Source organism: Haplochromis burtoni, unplaced genomic scaffold (genome assembly GCF_018398535.1).
Source record: "Haplochromis burtoni strain Fernald_Lab_line unplaced genomic scaffold, NCSU_Asbu1 Contig_75, whole genome shotgun sequence".
In the NCBI taxonomy this organism is placed as follows: Eukaryota; Metazoa; Chordata; class Actinopteri; order Cichliformes; family Cichlidae; genus Haplochromis; species Haplochromis burtoni.
Genome location: NW_024582436.1, coordinates 1,346,305 through 1,369,867, shown reverse-complemented (window position 1 = coordinate 1,369,867; position 23,563 = coordinate 1,346,305). Strand labels below are relative to the sequence as shown.

The following is a 23,563-nucleotide window of genomic DNA, read 5'->3' as shown; positions in this document are numbered from 1 at the left end:
TATATTTGCATTTATTTGATTTTTTAAAATAGATTTTTAGGCTTTATTATGCTAATAGGTGCAATAAATGCAATAAGTATAAGTAGTAAGTACAATAAAAATAAATAAATAATAGGACATATGCTTTAATGATGAGAAGCAAAGTATTCTACACTGCAATATTTTTTCAGTCACAATTCTGATTTATGAAGATTAAGGATTTAAGTCATTTTTGCATCAATAAATGTTCCTGTTCATGTATTAATCTGCTAGTTATTCCCTTGAGACACTGATCGTCACTGAATCAGAAAAGAACGAAATATTCTCATGTGATTTTGCTGTTTTTCCTTGCTCTTGGATGAGATTTAAAATTAAACTAAATGTTCACTAGTTCGTTTTTCTATTCACAAATCGGTTCACTGACCACATCGGTTCACTTGTATTTATAATTACTGTATCCGTGGGTGTAATTACTAGACGCGCGTGTAAAAACTTTGTCCTTTTAATTATCACAACCCAAACTGATGCATTGCGAATAAAACAAGTTGAACTAATGCACTGTTACCCCCTTCGTTTCCGTCCCCTTTAAACGGGGAGGTGCTCCGGTGCTCACCCCAGCCCAGGACTCTCCGCTGCGCTCCGGGAGGTGTGCACTGGAGGGAGTTTGGACTGGTTTAGAGCGGACGCGTCGGAAACCTCCCCTGAGGGGCCCCATGTAATTCGATGCATGCTGTTAAAGCTTAGAGTATATTGTCTTCCCTTTTGCTTATGAAGCCTCCACCCACCGGCCCACCCTACATTTAGCGGATCATGTGACTCGGGGTAAGTCATTTGCAAGTACAACAGTTCTCTGTGCGCTCTCATTCATTTCCTGAGAACTGCCTGAGCCGAGCAGCTGAGAGGCAGAAGGGGAGGGAGCTGCTCACTCACATACACTCACTCACACACATTATCGCACACACACTCACTCACACACATACACACGTACATACGCGCAGAGTGAGAGGAGAGAAGAGGAGAGGAGGAGACGAGACAGAGAGGACTGTAGAAAGGAAAACAGTCTCCTAGTCTCCACGGCTCTGCAGCTTCTGACAAGGTCTGTGCAATTTTCTTGTCCTGTTCCTCTGCTGGCTGCTGCTATGTGCTTCATTTGTCACGTTGCTGGGCTTTGTGCTTGTGTTGAATGCGTTTCGTCCAGCTGTCATTGCTCTGTCAAAGCAAATGACAACTCAGATCACCTATAGTATTGTGCTTGGTGTTTGACAGTAGAGAAGGTAGTGGGGGGGGACACAAGAGATCCTGCATGTAGCTGACTGGACAACTCTTTATTGTCAGTGTCAATTAATAAGCTGTCATAAAAGAGGCCAAAAAAAAGAGAGCTGATTTTTATATACTCGGGACAACCGGGGACATGGGCAGCATCCACACTTTTACAGCGCAGGCACCTCCTGTGTTTCAAGTCTCTTATCTCTCACAAGTCCAATGCAACTTCAAACATATCTGCTTATCAGTGAAGGAGTGTTGTAGAATAACACTGACTGAATGTCTTAGTGGGGGATGTGAGTGTGACTGCGCTGCAAAAACTCTCGGCACTTCTCAGTGGAAAAAAAAGTTTGCTGCTTGTCAGAGTTTCGTGCATGTCTTAAGAGAGTTGTGTGCGTGTGGGTGTGCATTTGTGTGCAGCGTTATGGTGTGTGTGTGTGTGTGTCTGTGTGTGAAAGAGAGAGACGGGCTTGTTTGTCTACTGTAGCAGCTTAGAAACAGAGGAACGAGGCTGTTAGGAATGGGTTAAACATTAGGAGGGTTGGATAGCGGAGGAAGGACACTCGTGTGTGTGTATATATGAGTGTGTGTGTGTGTGTGTGTGTGTGTGTGTGTGTGTGTGTGTGTGTGTGTGTGTGTGTGTGTGTGTGTGTGTGTGTGTGTGTGTGTGTGTGTGTGGGAGTGTTGCAGGGGTGGTGTCTTGGATGTCATCGCCAGCGCTCTCACTTCCAGGGTAATAGTCATTGGTATTGATGGGTGGCTGTCACAGGGGCAGAGAGCCACCAGGCTGGAGAGAGTGGCCGGGGGCTGGCCCTTGGCTGTTATTTTCAATTACAGGGGACCAGGGCAGAGCTGACAGCAAAGGCATTTGTACATCCAGAGAGGGGGGAGGACGAGGAGGAGGGGGGAGTATGTGTGTGGAGAGAGTGGGAGGGAAGGAGAGAGAAAGGTGGTGGTGGGGATGGGGGTGGTAGAGACTCTGGCCTCTGCTCCTGGGTTTGATGTGGAAACTAAGCACTGACCTGTGTGACTTTACCCTAGCGATGTGGAGAGGCCCTACCTTGCCTTTAACTATGCGTCAGCCCTAGGGTATTTGTATGTGTTTATAAGTGGGGTCTCTCTCTCTGTCCATCCATATATATATGTGTGTGTGTATATATATATATATATATATATAGCAGACATATATATGTGTGTGTGGATGTGTGAGGATGAGACCCCCTGCAGCTCTGCAGCTCCTTGGTGTTGAGCGAGGGAGATTAGTGCCCATTTAAAGTATCGCTTAAATCCATGTACAATAAGGCCTTCTGCCTGTGCACGAATAAGCAGGCTGATATCACACATGTAGAGCAGACTTTCGACACTGTGTGTAAACGGCAAAGAATCACATTAGATGCCTGAAAGTGTCTCTTTACAGCACACAAACATCTGCACGTCTTGATCATCCAAATCACGTAAGTCTGCAATGTCACGGATCTGAAGGCTTATTTGTGAAAACAGTATTTATGATCTGGAAAGAAATTTGAAAATAAACTTTTTAAGGTTAATTACTGTAGCACTGAACCACATCTGTGGTCAGAGTGCCATTGTAAGCACTAGATAATGTAGCTATAATTAGGGGGTTCAGTGTATGTATGAACAGGTCTTCAACAGAAAGTCTTTAAGCTGGATCATCCCTGAGGCAATGGCCACAATAACTGGTTAACATTTTAAAATGCATGACTTTTGCTGTGTCTTTACCCAGCGTTCACAGTACGCCTGGATTATGAAGCAGTGTAGTGGACTGAGGAAAACAGAGACTTTGCAGTCCAGGTCCCGAAGTCTCCATCACATGCCCACTTTGCTGTTGATGCTAGAAGCCTTTGTACATTCTGTATTTGATCATGCTACTGCTGCCTGCATGTAAGGGAAGCCTGCACAGTGCTTGTGATATATTGTCTTAATCAAGATCATCTTCTTGCTGAAACACAGTCAGAGCCTGTATTTCTGTAAAAATGACTTCATTGACTGCTAAAGTATTAACTTCACTGACAACACTACTCACTTCAGTGTAGCATATAATAATGTGGTGAACTGAGAACAGTTCAAATATAGTACATTTAGTACATATAGTACAATGTAGTACATTTGGATGATAACAGAAGAGTTAAATGACCTGTCTGAATGTTTATCATGTAAAGGTCACTTTACATGATAAACAGGTCAGTGTTCCTTGTGACTTAATTCAGACATTCAGATAGCAGTAACAAAAAAAAAGAAGAAAAAGAAATGTTGACCAGTTAGTGTATATATTTTTAATGTTTACCCACGTCCACTAAAGCAACATGCAACCTGCACTAGCTGGTTTGACAGCAGTATCGAAAGGATGTTGCTGTTTGTGGCTTACTGTGAGGATGAATGTTTAGCTAGAAAAAATGAGTGGGTTAGTAAAAGGTCATGGTTTGGATTCAAAATGACTGTTTAGCACTTTTGCGTCACAGCAAGAAAGTTTGGGCTTGAACCTGTCGGTGTCCTTTCTGTCTCGATCTTGCGTATTCTGTCTGTGACTTCATGGGTTTTCTCCAGATGCTCTGTATCTTCCCACAGTCCAAAAAGATGCTTGATATAAGTGTTGATTTCAAAGTCGGTTGTACAGGTGAGCGTGAGTGTGAAAGGCTGTTAGGGTCTTTTTGTTAGACCTTTGATGGACTGGAGACCCCAGCAGGCAAAAAGCAAGGACTGTAATTCTGTCCAGTCTATGATCTGGAGACCCCCTGGTTCTCCATGAAACTAGCTGGAAAAATGATTACAGTGGATATATTGGTGTCTCTTCAATGCCCTGTTTATAGTAATAACTAAGAGTTCAAGAACAATGATGGCAGTGGCTGTCCGTTAAAAAACTGGGAACTGACACTTGTCTTCGGTGTTCAAATTTACTTTAATCATCCATCCACCCATCGCTGTATGTACTTTTTTTTTATTCATCTTTGACATTTGCTTCTGAAGGACAGCAAGCATAACTCTTGCAACTTGCAGACTGCTCTGAAAATTTACTTATTTTGTTTTGGGGTGTTTCCTTATTTTTTTTATTTTCTAGTTTTTTGCTTGAAACATCAGGTTTTCCCACAAATAGACTTTACATAGATATCGGCAGGCTGTACAGATATTTTAATGTCTCATGACTCATTTTAGCATTTTTGTGATACTTATCGTCTGTCTGAAAGGACGATATACATCATTATTGTGCAAGTGGACAATCATCTCGCTCTTATTTTGAAGGTTCAGTTGTTACTAACCACCTAGCCCCATCCTTCCTGTGTCATGCTTTGCTGGTTTACTGCTGTGCTGACAAAATTATTCAGCTGCTTTGCTCTCATCCCGGGCATCATCTTGGATGGCAGCTGCCCATATTGGTGTGGGGAGATCTGGAGATCCACTGTAAGTTGGAGAGCCACTTTTACTGAGACCTGCAGTATTTGGAGACTGCTGCATGTGTCACTACTACAGTTGGAGCCCATCCAGTTGTGGTAGGTGAAAGAAACACTGGAGAGGCAGCTGATTAAAATGCTCAACATGTCAGGTTAAATATTTGCATTTATAAATGGTATTCTTTAGCATACCTGTGCCTGCTTTTGAGTGCACCCAACCCCTGAAACCCACCGCTGCTGTCACAAATAGAATGCAGATCTTGAGAGCACACCGACTATGCCAACATTGACATGAACGATTTGATGTCTCGCGCGTCTTGCTGTTTTCCTCCACAACTGTATAAAGCTGGTGCTGCCAATCTGATTCCTTCAGTAGCTCAACCCCCACCCCAAGACATGGTCCAAAGGCTTACGATAAGGATCAGTACAGGTGGGGGGGACTCAATTAAAAAGCCAATCACCAACGGATAGACTCTATCTGTCCATCAACACCGCTCTGCCCAGGATATTTAATTGCTCCGCAGGATTCCCCCCTTTAAAGGCAACCTCTGTCAGCCACGTATCAGGACGCACAAATTGGCTGCTTGTTGACAGATCAAATCTTTCAGGAAGATGTGCTTTGCTCTGGTTTGTTCATGCTAACAACACATAGGCTCAAATTTGTATTTAAGAAGATGAAATTTCCTGCATTAGGGCTAATAAACTGGGTTAACTGCTGCCATATTGACTGACTGCTCATTGATCCAAGTGGGTGTTATTGAGTGTATCAGCACTGATTGCAGATAGACTGCAGCGCACTATATGGCTGGATTAATGTGGGTCTCTACTGTAATCCAAGGCCAGGGTGAGAGGAAAATTAGAGAGGTTAGAGTATGGACCCAATATATAACATACAGATCCAGTTTCCGAAAATTGCTTCTCATCTCTCGAGCTCTCAATCCAGGATATGTTGGCACCTTCTTACATCAAACTATCATGTGAGCCAAAAAAGAAAACGCAAAAGCTGATTCAATTAAAGGAAAGAGAAAGGAATCGCTGTGTCGCTTCGTCGTTCATCCAGCGGTGGCTGTCATGAACTTACTGTGAGCGACATTAAAAAACAAAAAGAAATATTTGTAGGTGATGTTAGTGAGCTGAAGTCCCTATACTGGTATTTCATAATCCTAGAAATGACAAAATGTTCTTTCCCTTTGCACATTCTCTTGTGGATTCAACCTTCGACCCGAGTGTCCAGCCCCCGTTTGTTTACCAAATTAAGTTAAGGGTGTACACAGAGTGCAAGAGCATGTGTGTTTAGTGAGCAGAAAGAGAGGGGTGAGAGAGAGAGAGAGAGAGAGAGAAAGCACGGAAAGTATTGTGCAACAGCCAGGGACTCTGAGGTTGATAGTATAAATAGTGAAGAAAAAAAATCAGAAGGCTCTACAATCTAACATGAAAGATTCGAGCTTGTCCAAGATCATTTTAAGCATTGTTAACCTCATCCCTGGTTGTATACTTATAAGGAGTCTCCTATTGTTAAAGCTATCGTGGGGAACCAAGTTTTTATTTTGATAGAGCAAAAAACGTATTAAGACAGGCAGATTTTTTCAAATGATGTCTGACCGGTGTATTGATCCAAGTTTTTTTTTTCTTTTTTCCTTTTGAGTAATGACACAATCGCTAGAGCAGCACACTCACTGCTTACTGGAAGTGACTCATGTTGCAGAGCTTGCCCCCAGACTCTGATTTGAGGTCGCTCGACATGTTTCCATGGCTAGGATAGAAAGGTATGTCAGTGGAAGGCCCGTCTATAGGCGATGACGTTTCCTCTTTCAAACTAGCGTGCGATTGATTTTAGCCAAATATGGCTGTTAAAGGAGGAGAGAAGAAAAGGAAGGAAGCCAAGAAAGAAGGATGGGAGAGTATTCAAAGTCAGCATTTTCAGTCTGTTTTGGATCATTTCTGAGACTTTCCCCTTCACAGAATCTTTTGGGAGTTGCTTCTCTCTATCCTCCATGCAGATGGTTTCTACAGACCTGTGTAAGGATGCTGCGTGGATCACTGTGAACTTTGTTTCCAGTTGTACTGTAGGTCAACTGTTAGGAAACGAAATTATGTAAACAGCATGTGGAATCCATTTGGAGGGCTGTGGCATTTCTACACAGCTGAATTTAGGCTCCTACTACAGGCCATAGCTCTACTCAATTAGCTGCTTCAGCCAGGTATCAACATGGCACAGCGTCGGCTTAAAAAGAGAGGAGCAGTAATCGAAGTGAAGGCGTGAGTAGATGAGTAATAGAGGTAAACACAGCTGCTGGCTTTTATTGAGTGTTATTGGAGAGCTGGAATGGGTCAAACCAAGGGGAAAAACTCGGTGAGCGAAAATAGCTGCGCGCATTTGATGTAATAAGTGTCAGTGTGTTGGAATGTTTTGCTTGGTCCGTTATTGTCAATTTCCATGTGCTGTGCGTTGGGGTGGATTTGGTTGTGTCAGCAAAAAGTAGGGTTAGATAGTCGCGACACTTTGTGAAGCTGCATCAGGACGACTCTGCAAAGGCTATTAAAAAAAAGCCACGAGTAAATTGCCCGTGCGCTCGCATATATGCCTGCATGCAGGCCGCTGTTTGGATGTAAGAGATGGCGAGTGAGAAAAAAGGGCAAAGGAAGACAAGTGAAAAAAAAATAAGAGTGTGTGTTTCACTGTTTGAGATGATATTATTTCTACATGAATTGTTTACAGTAGATACAGTAGTAGATGAGTCACTGTATTGGTGCCTTGGCATGCTTGCATTGTACAGTTATTGTACAACATCTAGGTCGATCTTTTTGAGAATGCACGTGTGCTGTGATGCATTCGGAAGACAGGCCATTGTGAGCAGTATGTACACAGTGCATATGTTGGGGGAAGGGGAATCACATTCAGACATACATGTTGGAACACAAGTACACACACATACGCTACCAGAGCCTAGGGGATAAGAGACAGTAGCCTACACAAAGAATTCGCCATTAGGGTCGAGTGTGCTGGCATCCCTTCGGGCAGGTGAGAGTGGGTGGGGGTGGTAAACATGTGGGTGGTTAGTGGTGGTAGAGTTGATGGAAAGGATTTTTTTTGTTGCTTTTTTGTGAGGGTACTGAACTAATCCATTAGTTCAGTGTGGGAAATTAGAGCAGGGTTTCACCCTTACACTCATTTTCAAACATGTTGAAAGCAGCTATAACTTCTTCACGAGCGCTGAGAAATGGCAAAATACCACAAGGTTCACTTGCTTAACACCTTTACAACACTGAGAACGCTTTATATTTCCCTTCTATGGCGGCCTCCCACTGTAAAGCATCAATAAAAATATATTCACCGGTTTTTCATTTTTTATTCATGGTGAATGCTGTACAGAAATGTGCCTGCGATGCTGTTCGGTCTTTTCGAGATGATTAGTAAGTACCGCAGTGTGGTCACCTCAACCAAGGACCTGTGAACTGAAAGTAAATAAGAGACTGGTACAGAGGCACCGAGTGCATCTTATATTGATCCACTGCAGTCAACCAGCCTCACAGTATCTCACTCTCGTGTACAGTTTAGCCGTATGGTGGTATAAACATACACAGAATATTAGAGTATCTTCCTGAAAGGCTAAGCCAAGTGCTCCACACGTTTACCCTGGTTTGCTTGGCTCCACCTCCCCCTCCTTTGGTACAAGTGAGGTTTTTGTGTCAGAGGCTATTTTAGATGCACAGCCACTGACCGTGCTGCATTTACTGAGGTGAGTGAGTGTGTATGCATGTGTACGGTGTTTCTGAGAGGTCAGCGGATTATGCTGAAGCAAGAAGACCTCATAGTAAACTATCTCTTCAGGAGCTGTTTTGTGGTGTCTATTTGTGGTTTCCTTAGCACCGAACTCGATCCAGCTTTCATACTGAACATTTAACTTATTCTTTCTCACGATTTCATCAAAATGACCTTCAATTGGACATAAATAGTCTAGAATGGTGTCACAAATTGCTTTGACTTGGGAGTCGGAGCTTGCTTGAGTAATGCCACCTCACTTTAGCGCTGTCACGGTCACAGCTTGTTTAGCTGTTTCTCTGCTGCATTTGAGGCACATGATGCAAGAGGATGTCAGACTCTTCTGTTTACCTCTCTCTGGAGCAATGTGGAGGAGTGTGTGTGTATTTGTGCACGGCTTGTGTGTGCATACACTGTAGGTGTGTGTGGGTGGCTGTTTGTGTTGAATGGGCATCCATATTCTTCTTTCATGGGCAGAGCTGCAGAGTTTATGTGCATGCGTGTCTGCCTCTGAATCTAAGATAAATATGGTTCACGGTGGGTGCAGGCAGAGGTCACGAGGTTTGTGAGTGTCTGCGAGCCAGATTGTAGATCAGAAAAGGGGCTCAGGAAGTCAGCTTTATAAGAAGTGCATTTGAGACACAGACAGAGACACAGACAAACCAGACAGCGACCGACTCTTCTTTTCACTTTGAGTGTTTCCTCTCAGAATAAACAGCTTCTTCATTTCCCACAGTTTCACAAGACCTAGAAGGGACGGAGGTGGTAATGGTGGAGGTGGGGATCTTTCACAATGAAAAAAGTCACTGAAAAAAAAAAAAGATAAAAGATTTCCCTTTTGCCCTGTTGTAACCATATTTTGACCATTTGACTCATTAAACAAGTGGCACTAGGGAAATATCTGGCTAAAGTGTTATTACTTTTGCAACTTGCTTTGGTCTGTCGACTCTTTGGTTTAATTTGATAAGTTTCACTTGATTAAATAAAGCATGTGTCAGTGCCGGTCTGCGACATCTTCTCATTACCTTGAGGAAATTTTATTGTGAACCGCAGATTTGTTATTGTAACCACACTCATAACTGACTTGCTGTATGTCGTGGTCGTTACAAATTATTCTGCCTGTGTGCGTGTGTGCTGGTGAAGGCAGCGTACTTAAGCTGCATCCGGCGACCTCATCCCCCTCATCATGACAGGATTACTGACACAGGATCCCCCTGCCCCTGGCAGAAATAGCAAGGACCCAAGGGCAATTCACCAGAATATGGGAACTTCCGTGGGCCTTACTAGTGTGTGACTCTGTGTCTGTGTGTTGTTTGTGTATTTACATGGGCATCCACTCTATAAATGGAGCCGGTTTCCTCTCAGGTGCTGAGCTGCCTGGCTCAGGGAGGAACACTATGAGTTCACTGCTCTGTGGCTCTCTCTCACACACGGCAGTGTTTCCATAATTTCAGACGTCATTACACTGATTTCTAAGAATTTAATTTGAAGTCTTCAAATGATTTATATCACGGGTACTGCTGTTGCTTCTTTAACTTTACACCGCACAAAGTCGCCAGAGCGCAGGTTTTTCTTTTTAAATTTAATTTGGAACACGACGACTTTTATGGGGAATTTCAAATTGGAGCTTTTCTTGAAGCTGGGTGTAACCATTATGACACTTGGATCAATGAAATCAATACTCATCCTTTGCTAGGCGCAGTCAACCTGTTCACATGCTTTGGGTGTCTATCTCTGGAGCTGTCTCAGGCTACTCTGTATTTGATTTTCCACACATCCGTCCATCCAACCATCCAAAATCCAATTCAGTGTTTTGTGGGGGCTGGACCCTATCCCAGGTGCCATAGGGCGAGAGGCAGGGTGCACCCTGGACCCAATTTGTCACATGGCTTTATTTGGTATTCGGTTTTATGAATTTTTTTTTTAATACACATAATTTTTTTTGATAGGCAGCATCTCAGTGATATCGTTTTTACTCTTAATTTCAAGAATAATCATACAAGGATTAGCCATTAGGTGACACCTCTGTAATCGCTCTGTTTTGTTGCTGCTGACAACCTTAATGTGCCCATTTACCTTTTATTTCTAAAATCATTATGTATTCATCCTGTCTCTGAGTTTTTCCTTTAAATTGATAAGGAGCTGATAAGTTCCCCAAGTTTCACAGTATGTGCCAGAAATAAATCATCCAACACATGATGAGTGTGTTCTGTCTATTAATAACTGTGTACATAAAGCAAGCTGTGTTTTTCCTCTGTGGAACTGATTTATTCGAAGAGGAAATGGGCGGGGTGTTTTGAGGTAAAAGGCATCAGTTGAGTGCATCTTTGAGGGGGTTTTAACCCTAAAGGGAACTTTTTTCCCCCTCTCTCTCTCTTTTTTTTAAAAAGGGTAGGGTGTATAAGCTGTAGTTTATTGCCATTGTGCTTGTCCGCAGTCGGAGAAGTCCACGCTTTTATGAGCAAGGAGGTAGTAGCTCTCTGCTCTCTTGAGCCCCGTTCAAAAATGTCCCAGAAGCATCCAAAAGACTTCACTTGCTGCTCTTGCCAAGGAAAATACGTCTTCTGAAATGGAAATTCTGAGACCATTCACAGAGTGCCAGGAATGATTTTAAAAAAAATAACATGTCCAAAACAGTACATCCAGGCATGAAACCTAAACACACATACATACCTTGGACAATCAACAAACACCATCAACACTGATGGTGTTTCTCTTTTCCTGTCTGGTGAAGGGATTTTATTTAGATAGGAAGTACCTTAATCTCATTTTCATGAGAGACCTTAAAGGGGAACTCTGCTAATTTCAAACGTCAACTCATCGTATTGAAAACAGTTATTTGCCTTATTTGTTTGTAATCTTTATGTCCCTTCTGTGGCTCTGAAGGGAGTTTTTTTCATATCTATCAACATAATCGGTTTTTCAAACATGATGGAACATTGACGCTGTGAAATCCATACTTTAAAATGGTTTGCGCTGCGCACCACTGGTTTGTTACTGCGCCGATGGCTTGTTGGCATGCTGGCCAAAGCAACGATGTGGCTCACCCGCAGCGCGCTGAGAGTTCAACTAATTTGAACTTTGACCGCTGCGCACTGTGACAAACAGCGGCAGACTACCAATCAGGAGCACGGGAACATTTTCCGGTGGCTTCAGGGTCATTTTGGTCATCAACAGCTATATTGTAGCAAGCAGGAATGAGTTGACTGCCCCCCACTCCCAGCAAAAATTAATGCATCAGGCGCTTTTTTACGGTCTTTTACAGTCGCCAGCAGGCACAGAAGGCAATATGGAGGATAAGCTGATGCTGTGTGTCTGAATCCCTTAAACTCCACTTAATTCCCACACAAATTATCATTTGACATCCTGGAGAAAACCCAGGTTCCAAGTAGACATGTCAGTTGTATGTTTTTCCAGCCATGCAATTTGTTGTCAGATATGAATATGAGTTAACACAGCTAAGATTTTCTTTATATACATTCCCCAAATAGCTCTATGGATTTATCTGACTTCTCAGCATCATATCTGGTGTCACTGACGCCTGTGCTGCTGTTCTTCCTTTGAAAGTGCTTGGGTTTTCCATCTATGCATGTGGAAGAACATGGGATTGAGGTGTGCTCTTCAAGGCTTTTGCTGGGGAGGCCTGAGAGCAGAGCCAAGCAGCCAAGTATAACTTAGTCATCTGCAAATGGAAATAAGAAGTTCTCTGATAAAGTGGTCCTGTTTGAATTACATTATTTATGTGGTGTTTAGCTTTGTAGGGCACCACTGACCGGATTGGATTTAAGATTCAAATGTTGAGCCCTTGACCGCATAAAATGCCATAATTTTCCTGGGCGCAGTTACTCTTCGAGTACTAACTCAGCAAGGAACTATGCACATAGCTCTCAAGACCAGAATTAGTTCAACAAGATGAGGTCATGCACAGATGCAGCTTAACATGAAGCAGGCTGAGATTGAAAATCAGCTGTGATTCGGCTGATCCGTCTACTCTGCTAGCAAAAAAAAAATCAGTAGCGTTTATGTCCCAGTGTCTGCAAAAGTATCACTCATCCAAAGCTCTTTGTCTAGCAAGTTTTTTCCCCCCATTTCACCTTCTTTATTGAGAAATTGCTACAGTATTTCTTTACTAGTTTTCAAAAACCTCTGTGCACTGGCTGACTTGAAAGAGAGGAAGTGCTGCAGTGTGCAAGTGAGCTAACAGTCGTAGGTTGGTTATCAGGCCAATGTGTCACATTGGGGTGTCCAGGGGCACAGAACAGGGAAGTGAGCTGCAGCGAAGAGGCCAGCAACAGACAGCCTGGGCAAAACACAGGAAATGCTTATTTCACATCAACTACAGCTCTGTCCCTTTTATCAATAGAACTAGTTAAGCATTTGTTTACATTTTTAAATGCATTTCTTGCTTTGCTTTCTTGCTCTCCCTTTTTTCTTTCTCTCCTCCCTTTGGTAGAGGACTGGATGGGAGGGGGGGTCTGTTGGCATTCTTGCACCGTGTGCTTTGCGCTCGACCGGGCCTTGGCTCATGTCCATATCCCCTCTCTCCCCTCTCTCCCTTCTCTGATTCCCTCCCTTCCTCCTCCCCGCTAAACAACCCCCTCCAACCCCTTCAACTCCCCGTGATTGCTTTCCTAACCACTGCTTTTGCCAGTAACTCTGCGCTCTTCAACCCCCCCCCCGCCATCTCTTCCTTAGCTATCACCTTCCTGAATCCATCCTCATGTAACCCCCCCATCCCCTCCCCCCAATCCCCCCAATTATTCATTACCCCTTCCCTTCCTCTCACCCTTTTCCATCCCTCTTCCATCCCAGCCCGTGGCAGCAGGTCCAGCCTCTGTGACACAGATGCACCCAGTTGCTCTGGGCGTTCGACATGGGAACAAAGCATTGGCGGGGCCCGTCTGTTGCAGTGTGTTACAGGGTGTGTGGCATTTGTGTGTGTGTGTGTGTGTGCTAGTATGTCCACATGAGAGGAAAAAGATGAGAAGGGAAGCAAAGATGGTGCACACAGCCAGATACTAAATCTGGTTTCATTAGCTTGTTTAAGCCCCAACTTTTACTTGAACAACAAAAAAATTAGAAATGTTTTTCCGTGCTCTGAGAGTGAACACCCAGAGACAGTATCAAGCACTTGCACAAAGTCACAGTGTTGTTCACCACCAACCGACATACATCTTTTTTTTTTAATATAATTTTTTTTAGCCAGTCAAGTACTTCCTTGTTAAACTCCATTAATTAACACTGAACAGTTCATAAATAAAATTATTTGATTCACAGTGTTGGCAGCGTGCTAGTAGCACAGGTGTAAAGCTAAAAGACAAGAGTAAGCCACAGAGCTGTTTCTGGCACAGTGGTTTTTAATTTGATATGCTTTCCTTTTGATTTTTTTGATTCTGTATGCAGTGAGGAAATGTGCATGTATAATAAACGAGCGCATGAGGTCAACATTTGGTCTCACAATGTCTAATGTCTTCTAGAGAAGTTTGTCTATTCTAATTTTCAACACTTTTTTTAAGGCAGCCCGCAAGCTTCTTGCTGTTGCCTCAGTGAGTACACAGTCAATAGCCGTCAACAGGGAACTGGGAGATGGTGAACCTCAGGTCATGGATGTTGATGTGCAGTCGGAGTTTCACTTCATTCACTTAAACGCATTAACAGGCACGCAAATAAATTCAAACAATAAAACAAAGACAGCAGAAAATTCACAAATAGGTATACTTGGAGCATTTCTTCTGCTAGAACTGACATCAATCTTCACCTGCTCCCTTTACCTGCTTTTTTTTTTTTACCGAGGGATTGTGGTGGGGACAGGAGGGCTTGTAGGAGGGAGAAATGAGATGCCTCAACACTCCACTGCCCTCCTCTCTCCATCCAACTCCCCCACACACCTGGGATGGCCATTTCATTTCAGAGAGCAGCAAATGGAAAGGTGATCTTAATCTACCCTGTTTCCTTCTAACCCCCCCACCCCTCCCTCTCTCCATCTCCCACACACAGTGCCTCATACCGCTGATGGACAGTGCACTGCTGGTTGCCTGAGCCTGCTGCCAACAGAGCAAATTTAGTGATACTGGATAGGCATTGGTTTATCACCACCAACAAATTCTTTTCAGTTTCAACTCAGTCTTTGTTCTTATCTTTAATCTTTTTGATTTTTGTTTTTGATCTTCAAGCACTAGCTGTTAGAAACAATTCTTTTGTGGGAACGAAAGCGATTGACATTTGACTTCAGTCAAAGGAGTGCGACACGAACTCCTCAACACCCCTCAGTTATCTCATTACTCAGTGTTAGGGCTCCCCGACTGCCGTTAGCTCTTTGGTCATTATCATCACAAGCAAAGGAAAGCAGAGACCATTGATTTCCTATGAATATCCCTCTGCAGGCCAGTTCATTAGGTACTGCTCACAAACCCACTGGATTAAATGGACTTTAGGCACACGGGGAAAAGATTGCTACTTTCAAGAAGTTCTAATTGTTTCGCTTTTTCATCAACAATGGAGTGAGCATTTAGCACAGTGAAGAAAAATGAATGGAAAAGGAAAAAACAACAACTTTTTGATGTAAGAATAGCAAACCCCTCGGGAAAATCAAGTTTTATCTTAAGTGTCTCTGTCTGGAGAGGTTTGGGTTTTTTTTTCTTTTTTTTCTCGTGAATGAGGAGAAAGTGCATTTGCCATAACGGTGGTCATCCCGGGGAAAACAAAACCTCACTTTCTGCCTCTCTTAGTGCACTCCTCTCTTCTTTTCCTCCTCAACACATGGCTTGAGGCTGGACCGAGGCTGCAGCTCCACCCGCCCAGTCGTTACCATGGCAACGCTATCTGGGCCTACCAAGACCTGAAGCCGAAGGACATCCTGGACAACAATACAATAGCAGCACAGCCAGGGTACCTGAGGGACTTAGACCTGTGAGGCGAGATCTGGGGGGTTGCAGATTGAGGGAGTAAATCCTCCCTCTTTCTCTGCCTCCCTCACACACTCAACTCACAAACACAGTCAGGATTAGCCTTTCGCTTGAGACTCTGAGAGGTAGAGGAACAATACTTGGCATTAAACAGTTTTGCTGAAACAATTTTTGCATAAGAAATGTTTTCCGATAGCTGTCTTGAGTGGATACTTTGGTGAGTAAAAAACAAAAACAAAACAAAAACGTTTAGTAATTGAGCAGGCCACGGGGATTTTGTGTGATATGCAATATGTTTAGTGTGGTTAGATGGCCAGGACATAAGGTAAACAGAGATAATGTATGTCATTCATTACCGCCTCAGCTTTTATTCCTCAGAATTAGAATGGTCATGATTGCCGTGGTGCTGCTGACTATGAGGACTGGGCCGCAAACCCCGCTGCTGGTGCCAGCAGTGGAGAGTAATAGAGATGTTTAGGGTCTATTTGCCTTGCTTGCATTCCTCCATGTACTGCTGCTAAAATAATAAGAGGGAGGGTTACCTCAGGTCGGGCCCAAGCTGAGGGATACGGAACATGCATTGTTGTCATTGGCTCCATCTGAGTATCGCTCTTAAAGCCACAGTGCGGAGCTGAGGAGACGGGCACTGCTGCCCACTTTACAGACGCACCGTGCTCAGAGGCAGAGGGATGCGTGGATCTTAAGAAATACTTCAAATAATAATGTGAATTAATGAATATTACATTACACCTTTAGAAGTGCCACAACTTCAAACAGCGCTCATTGTTTTCTCTATATAAGTGGCTAAAGAGGAAAACTCTGAAGACGGGTTGTGTTCATGCCTTTGCTGTTGATTAACTGTATATGAAGCATGTGTTTGTATTCCATTGAAGTCTTAAGAGGATTTCTTTCAGTATTATTAAGTGTTATTAGCCCCACTGCAGCCCACCAGGCAATTTGAAAATCTTTATTATAAAGAAGAGGGACTCACAGTTTGTGTGCGTCTTTTTGTGTGTGTGTGTGTGTGTTTGTGTGTCAGCTTCTGATGATTCTGAAACATGAAGTCATGTCTATTTAAAATGTGTTTATTTCTCAGTGGGTGTGAGGACAACATTGTAGATGTCCATGTGTGAATAAGTGAGTGTGGGACCTGCTTAGTCATGCTAAAACACCCGTCTTACACCTCCTCTGTGTTCCTTCACAGGCAGGCTAAGAAACAGGATGTTAATGCTTGACGGAATGCCTGCAGTCCGAGTCAAAGCCGAGCCCCTGGAATCGGAACAAGGGGTAAGAGAGCAGTTGTTTTCCAGACAATTCCTTTTTTTTTTTCCTGCTTTCCTTTCCTTCTTTCCTCCTCCCGGCAATGGGCTGATAATCACTCCCAGGCCTAAGCAAGTGAGTGACTGAGTGGGGGCTTAGAGGAGTGGTCGGAGAGCATGGTAGTAAGAAAAGAGAAGAGAAGAACCAAGAGGAAGAGAGCCACAGCTGGAGCAGGAATGCACTGGGGGTCTTTTAGGGAGGTGACTGGAGCCAGCGGAGTCCACGCTGGCTGGCTGGACGGGTGGGTGAGGCCTGTGCAGATGTAGCCTCGTCACTACTCTGAGGAGGAGGAGGGTTGCATGGGAAACTAAATCTTATCTATCTCTGCCTGTTCCTGCTTCTTGACATCTCTCAATTTTCCTTTATCCTCCCTCTGGGGTTTCTCACAAAAACACATGCACACATTAATACAGGCAGACAAACAACACAGCATGCCACACTCCTTCTCTGCACACACTATTACGGCTTCATCTGCTGCTTTGTTGTATCCTTTGCATGCCTCTGCTCTCTCACAGAGCTCCATGTCACCTCCGTGGTGTTTCTACACAGAGTAAGAGCTTGTCACTACAAGCCCATGTGAGCGCAGTTTAAAAATTCCACCAGCAAATCTGTAATAACTTTGTTTACCCGATCGGCTACATAGAACAATTTACTTTCATGAGTTCATTTAAATGTATTGATCATGTTATGTATAACAGAGGCACCTCGCGTAAGCTTTTCATGGCCCACATACAGTATCAGTGCTCTCTGGTCTGACGTACCTAGAAATAAAGTGGTCTTGTTATGGTGAAGCTGTTGCTAGGTTACAAGGGCTCTGTGTTGCTGGCATAGCTGTGTGTGTAGTGGGCGCAGACCACTTAATATTTGTAACCGTGATGAATTAGAATTCACTTATTATTGATTTCCATTCATAACCTATCAATAACATTTTTAGCTTTCTAATAAATCACCAAGATCACTTTGTGGGATAACGGAATAGTTTCTGTTGAGATGAATCTGGGAGCATTAACCTGTGATGGATGAGAAAAATACGGGCTGCTGATAACCCGTCAGGTTATCTCGGAGGCCTTGCAGAGAATTGTTTGGCTGTGGAGGTGGTTTGTGTTGATAAGAATTGAATCTCCACATCTAAGGAATTGGCATAGAGGGAGCAGGTGGTTACTTTCTGGGTGTCCTTTCCTCAGCTGCGGCTTAAGGGTTTGAGAGCTAGGCTCTTGCGCTGCTACCTCATACCTTGGGTTTGAAATCATTCTCCTTGTAATGATGTCAGTCACAGACAGGATGTGAGCACTGCAGCCCACACAGCTTTGAAGTGCACCAAGATCCAATCTTGCCCTAACAGACCGAGCTTCCCTTTAGATGGCAGAGGCAGACAGACAGTTTAGGCTGCTGCAGAAATGTGGTCTTCATTTGGGTGGCGTGGGGCCAAGGGCTTGCTGGAAATGGTCTGCCTCGTTAGACAATTCGCCTGCAAGGGGCTGGAAAATCTGCCCCGCTAACCATTATCCCCTAATAAAGACAATGGCATGAGGACGGAGGCAGGCAGGCAGGTTGAGCGGCTCTTGCTGTATGTGTGTCAGGTTTGTAAGCATGTGTGGGTTTGTATCTGTCAAAGTGAGAGTAGGGGTGGCTTAAGTTTTCCATTTCTGTTGAGTTGTGTTTGAAGAAGAAAAAAAGGCAGAACTTTCGTTTCTGCATGTTTTGTTTATGTATAGACCGTTCTAATATTTTGACAAGAGAATTTTAAATAGAGTTCTTACTTCTCAACATTACGGCAGCACTCACAAATGAATGGAAACAAAAGGTATAATACCAATGGACTAAAAAAAGCAGTAGATTTACTTTTATAGGCTTGTAATAGTGTTGCAAGTATACTTTTCTGTAAGTGGCATGTTTGATGTCTTGCTGTAAACTGAGTTTGTGCCATATGATCATTTATTGTAGTGCAATTTGCTCACTTACCATTTAGTACATTAAGTTACTTTTAACTACTTTATAAATAAATTAACAGATAAGTAAAGTTTTTTTTAAGAAACAGTGTATATGTATTTTATTTAAAAAGGAAATGTCATTGCTAGAGCGCCAACTAGTCTTTGTTTATAGGACACTTTCCAAGTGCACTGTCATTACAAACATACACAAATGCAGACAGAATTATTAGACCTCCCTATGAAAATTTAGTTTTAGTTCAGAAGTATTTCCAAAGTACTGTTAAACAGAGAAAGGAATTTTTAACACAGCTTGTCCAAACAGCCTAGCCTTATTTTGGATGCTTACATTCAATGCAATGCCAAACTACCCGGTCAAAATGATTAGCTCCTCTGACGTCAGTAGTCAACCGTGTGTACTGTTTTTTTTGCTGGTTAACAGCCTGCAGTCGTTGGTTGTCGTTTTCAACAAGCTTCTCTGATGTTTCCTGAGCAATCCCAGCCTGTTATGTGATTATCTTCTGGCATGGACATTGGTCTTCAGTTCATCACACAGATTTTCAGTAGAATTCAAGTCAGGGTTTTGCACAGGTCAGTCAATAATGCTCACGTTGGTCTTCTGGAGGTAGCTCTTCACCGTATGTTTTGGGTCGTTGCCATGTTGAAAGTAGCCAAAGCACTCTAGTTTCATCTCATTAGACCTGCACAGTCCATTGTTGTGCTTGCTTCTAGTTATTGTTCTCCCAAATGGGTTAAGTCATTCACTGGTGCCCCGGTAGTCGTTCTAGAGTCTTTACACACCAACTCTCACTAGTTTTCTTTCAGAGGCTTTGAAATCTTTAACTTCTTACTTCGACCAGGCTTCTTCTGTACTCTGTGACTCTTTCAATTTCTTTTGATTTCTGTTCTTAACACCAGGAAATGTTGTGATAACTTTTTATATGGGTCTTCTACTTTGTGAGCATCAATAGTCTTTTTTCCTCAAGTCTAAACCAATTTCTTTTGTTTTTCTGAAATATTTCTTGTGACAAATAGAAACAATTTCTGTTTTCCAAAGAAAACTAGTATGTTTAGAAATGCTATGTTGAAAACTCTTTGCTCTTTTAAAAAAGCACTTGGGAAGATATTGCCAGAAAAATTCCATTTCATTGATTGTCCTAAACAATCAACATTTAGGACTGGGGCAGCATATCTGTTTTATTCATAACATTATTCATTCTGCACTTTACCACATGAGATACTTCAATGTCTTTAACTGGTAAGAAGACCTGCTAATACTACATAATTTTAGGAGTGGGCTACACACACTTACTAAGAAAGACACTGTTTTCAAAACACTGAGATTAGCCTCGGTGAATCTAACGGCTTCAAAGCCGACAGGCGGTATAGCTCCGGGCAGACTGTGACACTCGCTTTCTATACACAAAAATGGAAACACAGAGAGACCATGTGCAAAAGCAGCTAGATGGTAGCCCGAGGCTCAGCCAAGAAAGGCTACGTCAGACTGATGCAAGACAAAGTAGAGATGACGGTTAATGTTTAACTCTGTGTGAAATTTATTTAGATAATTTTGTCTGGGTAAATTCCTGATATAGCCACTAGATAGCAGACACTCAACCATAAAAAAATCAAACAAACAAACGAAAAATATAAAATGTGAATTTGAATAACCTAAAGGAGGGACATGCTTGTTTAAATCTAGACATTGCTAGCATGGAGACTCAACAGAGTGTAACTTTTATTAAGCAAAGCAATGCAAGCGTCATCCGTCTCACTTGAGGTTGTTTGTATAAAAATGATAGGTTTATATATCCATCTGTGCGTATAAATGTAGCCTGAATCATGTTTAAGACTACAAGTGTATTCCGTTTCTTTGCCTCTAAGTACCAAAAACGTGTTTTAGAATAGAATAGAATAGAAAATCTCTTTATTGTTATTGTACATGTACATCATCAGCCGTTTGGTTTGGTTTATGCTTTCACACCAGTGGCTCTTTAATTAGCTGCAAATCTAACAGTTGAATAATCAAATAGTATCAAAAAAGTTGTTGTACGCTGCCCATAACATCCCCACAGTGTCGGAGTCTCTCAGTGGTGCACGGGCTTTATTGTCTCAAACATGCACAGCCGGATACTGATCGCTGTTCTTGCTGATAGAGTTTGTGGCTCTCTCATAGCTTCTCTTATCTTCTTACTCTTTTTTGCACTTCATCACTGCACCATATTTCTTTAACCAAAAAACCAAAACCTTATTTGTAAACTTTGGTTTCATCTTCCTCTTTGCGATGAGGCCCACAAGTTCGATCGTAACAGAAAAGGTAGAAGGGAACCTGTATGACGCTCTCATTGTCGCTGTGCTGGCAGCCTTATGCCACTGTGGATTCGCTTCTACTGAAGCCTTTACTGATATTTGCTTTAGAATATCTAAATATTCTATATGTGCCTGTAGGTCACTCTCGTTCTTTGAGAATAACTTTTAAAAGAGGAGAACTTTATAATGATTCGTCAGCCCCTTAAGGGAAGTGTCTCTGTTTGAATAGTACTGACAAAAATGAAGGAGATGTGATGTTATCTTTATCACAGTACACTAGAACTGATCATGTCATCCATTTTCTTAATAAACAGCATGATTGAGCTTTTTTTTTTAAGCAATACCCCTGAAGAATAACACAAACGAAATGCTGTGAAGGCTCATGCCTGAAATCGGTGGTGGGTAATGACCCAGACCATATTTTACTGTGGATCTTGACACGACACCAGTGACTCTGAGCTGAACCCCACTGAGGTTCAGAGTTCATCAGAAAGCATTTTTCATGGGGCATGGTTTGTTTTCCAACTGAAGAGGAGTTACGCTGCGTGAAGTTTTTTTTTTTTTTGTTTGATTCATGGGGTTGTAACACTTCCTGTAGGCTGAAAACAAGTATACAAGTCTGGAGTAAAAATAGTAAGCTACTACATAAAAGAACACCCATACACACCACTCAGAAAAATTCGTAATTCACCGCAGATCGACTCTCAGTCAGCATTACATAAGGAAAAAGAAATGCGAGTCTCTGAAAACAAAAGTGAGCATGAAAACCCACATTAGAGAACATTTTTTCATTTCTCCTGCAGCTGCTATTGGAGTGATTTTTTTTCCATTTAATTTTAATGAGCTTTTCCTGTTTGATTATTTAAAAAAAAAAAAAATCCTGGACGTGCTCGCTCCCTGATGGCACTAACTGTGACTCAGCCTCTGAAAGGCTCCACTGTGAGGATCAACACTGCTTACCACACTTTGCAGCACCCACGTTGAGCAGAGTGAGCCGAGATCAGCCGCATCACATGCAACTCGGCTAATCTGACATTAGAACAAAGACCGCGATATCAAGTAAAGGGGCCAAAGTTTGGGAGCCCTAAGAAGCAAATAGTAGCAGGGTGAGCGTCACATTTTCTACCGTGTGTGTTCTCTATTATCTTTTCCAAGTAAACAGGTTCCTGAAACGTGTGCAGACAGATGGAGAGGTTGTGTTACAGTCTGCTTGGTGTTAAGTGAAAGATGTGTTGAGGGATACGCTAAGCCACCAGCATTGGCCTTAGGAGGCCCATTTCTGAGAGACGGAGAGAGACGGTCAGGAAATTGAGCCCATATGATGTTTTTTCACCGTCACAAAGGAGATTTAAGAGAGAGACAAGGGGAGCCAAGAGAGCTGCGTTTGTGTGGGAGTCATGGAAAACAGGAGAAAAAGAGAGAGTGCAACCCAGGGCAGGAGAAGAGAACGAGGGAGCGAAAGGAGGCGAGTGTTAGAGACGTTATCTTTACTCGTGCATTTCTGTGCGTGACATCATGCCAGTTGAAGAGCTTCACGGGAGAAGTTGAACTCTTAAATGAATATTTTGCTCTGTATTTGTGTTTCATAACAAATATTTCCACAAAAACTATTAGACCTTGGATTTCAGCCATAGAAACACTCTGTCTTTTGAGGTTAATGTATTTTGTGGCATTAAACTGAAACATCACTGTCTCTCTTACGCCCACAGTCACCCAAAGTGCGCCCTTACACTGCGATGGACGGCGTCCCCTTTTTCCTCAGCAGAGTTAAACCGGAACCTCCCGAAGACCTGCTCGCCCACGACCTGCACTTCCACACGCAGACCGAGCCCGTCGACCTGTCCATCAACAAACCCCGCCCCTCCTCTTCATCCGCCACCACGATTTCATCGTCATCCCCCCTCAGATCCGCCTTCTCCCCGTCTTCGTTATCGTCGTCATCCTCCTCCTCCTCCTCTCCATCTGTTATCACCTCAGCCTCGTCGGTGCTCACATCGGGCCCTCTGGTTGCCCCGGGAACTGGGGTGAGAGGTCAGCCATATTTGCACATCCTGCACTCTGTGCCTCCGCCTCCATCCAGCCCTCTGAGCCTGCAGGGAGCCGGGAAGCTCGCCAGCCATGTTCACCGCATCCCAGTTGTGGTACAGTCACTGCCCCTCATGTACACCACTGCCGTTCGATCACCCTCCAGCCTCAACAATGCCATCATGCTACCTCTGCTGGATGAGGCCAAAAGCCAGGGCAAAGGTGAGACCCTGCTCGCTGAATTTGCTCTATATTTATACAGCTAACTTTGTTCTGTTGGGATTTCTATTAAAGCTCTGTCATTATTTTAATAAGATACACTGCAAAAAGTTCAACTATGATTCAGGTTTTGAACTGCTGCCTTTTTTATTACATTTATATTTACTGAGCAGCCTGGGCCCCTGTGAAACTCTAGCCCCACATCTTGTTTTGGTGTATTTTGCATGTTCTAAGACGTACTTATAAGGAAATGTTGCCCTATGGTGTAACAAAGTCAAAATGATAAACATTTTAATGTTAGATTCAATAAAGAGAAGTTACATATTCTAGCTTCTCCTGGCCATTACATTACAAATACTGTGTAGGCTTACCACAACCTAAAGCCACTGAGGGTTTTTGGACTTCTATCCTCTACCTCTGCAGTAGAGCTATATCTCGAGGGGG

At 43.0% G+C, this 23,563-nt stretch overlaps 1 protein-coding gene across 5 annotated transcripts in view; it reads left to right on the top strand.

Moving 5' to 3' along the window:
• Positions 1–637: 637 nt before the first annotated feature.
• The window catches only part of klf12b (Kruppel-like factor 12b), a 40,751-nt gene continuing 17,825 nt past the window's right edge, over positions 638–23,563 (top strand). Inside the window, exons 1-3 of one of the 5 annotated variants that reach the window (XM_005935146.3) lie at positions 638–801; positions 16,522–16,604; positions 22,585–23,122. In XM_005935146.3, the coding sequence (XP_005935208.1) occupies positions 16,539–16,604; positions 22,585–23,122 (604 nt within the window). In that variant the 5' untranslated portion in view covers positions 638–801; positions 16,522–16,538. The other 4 variants (XM_005935144.3, XM_005935145.3, XM_042221832.1 and 1 more) reach the window with 4 other exon arrangements.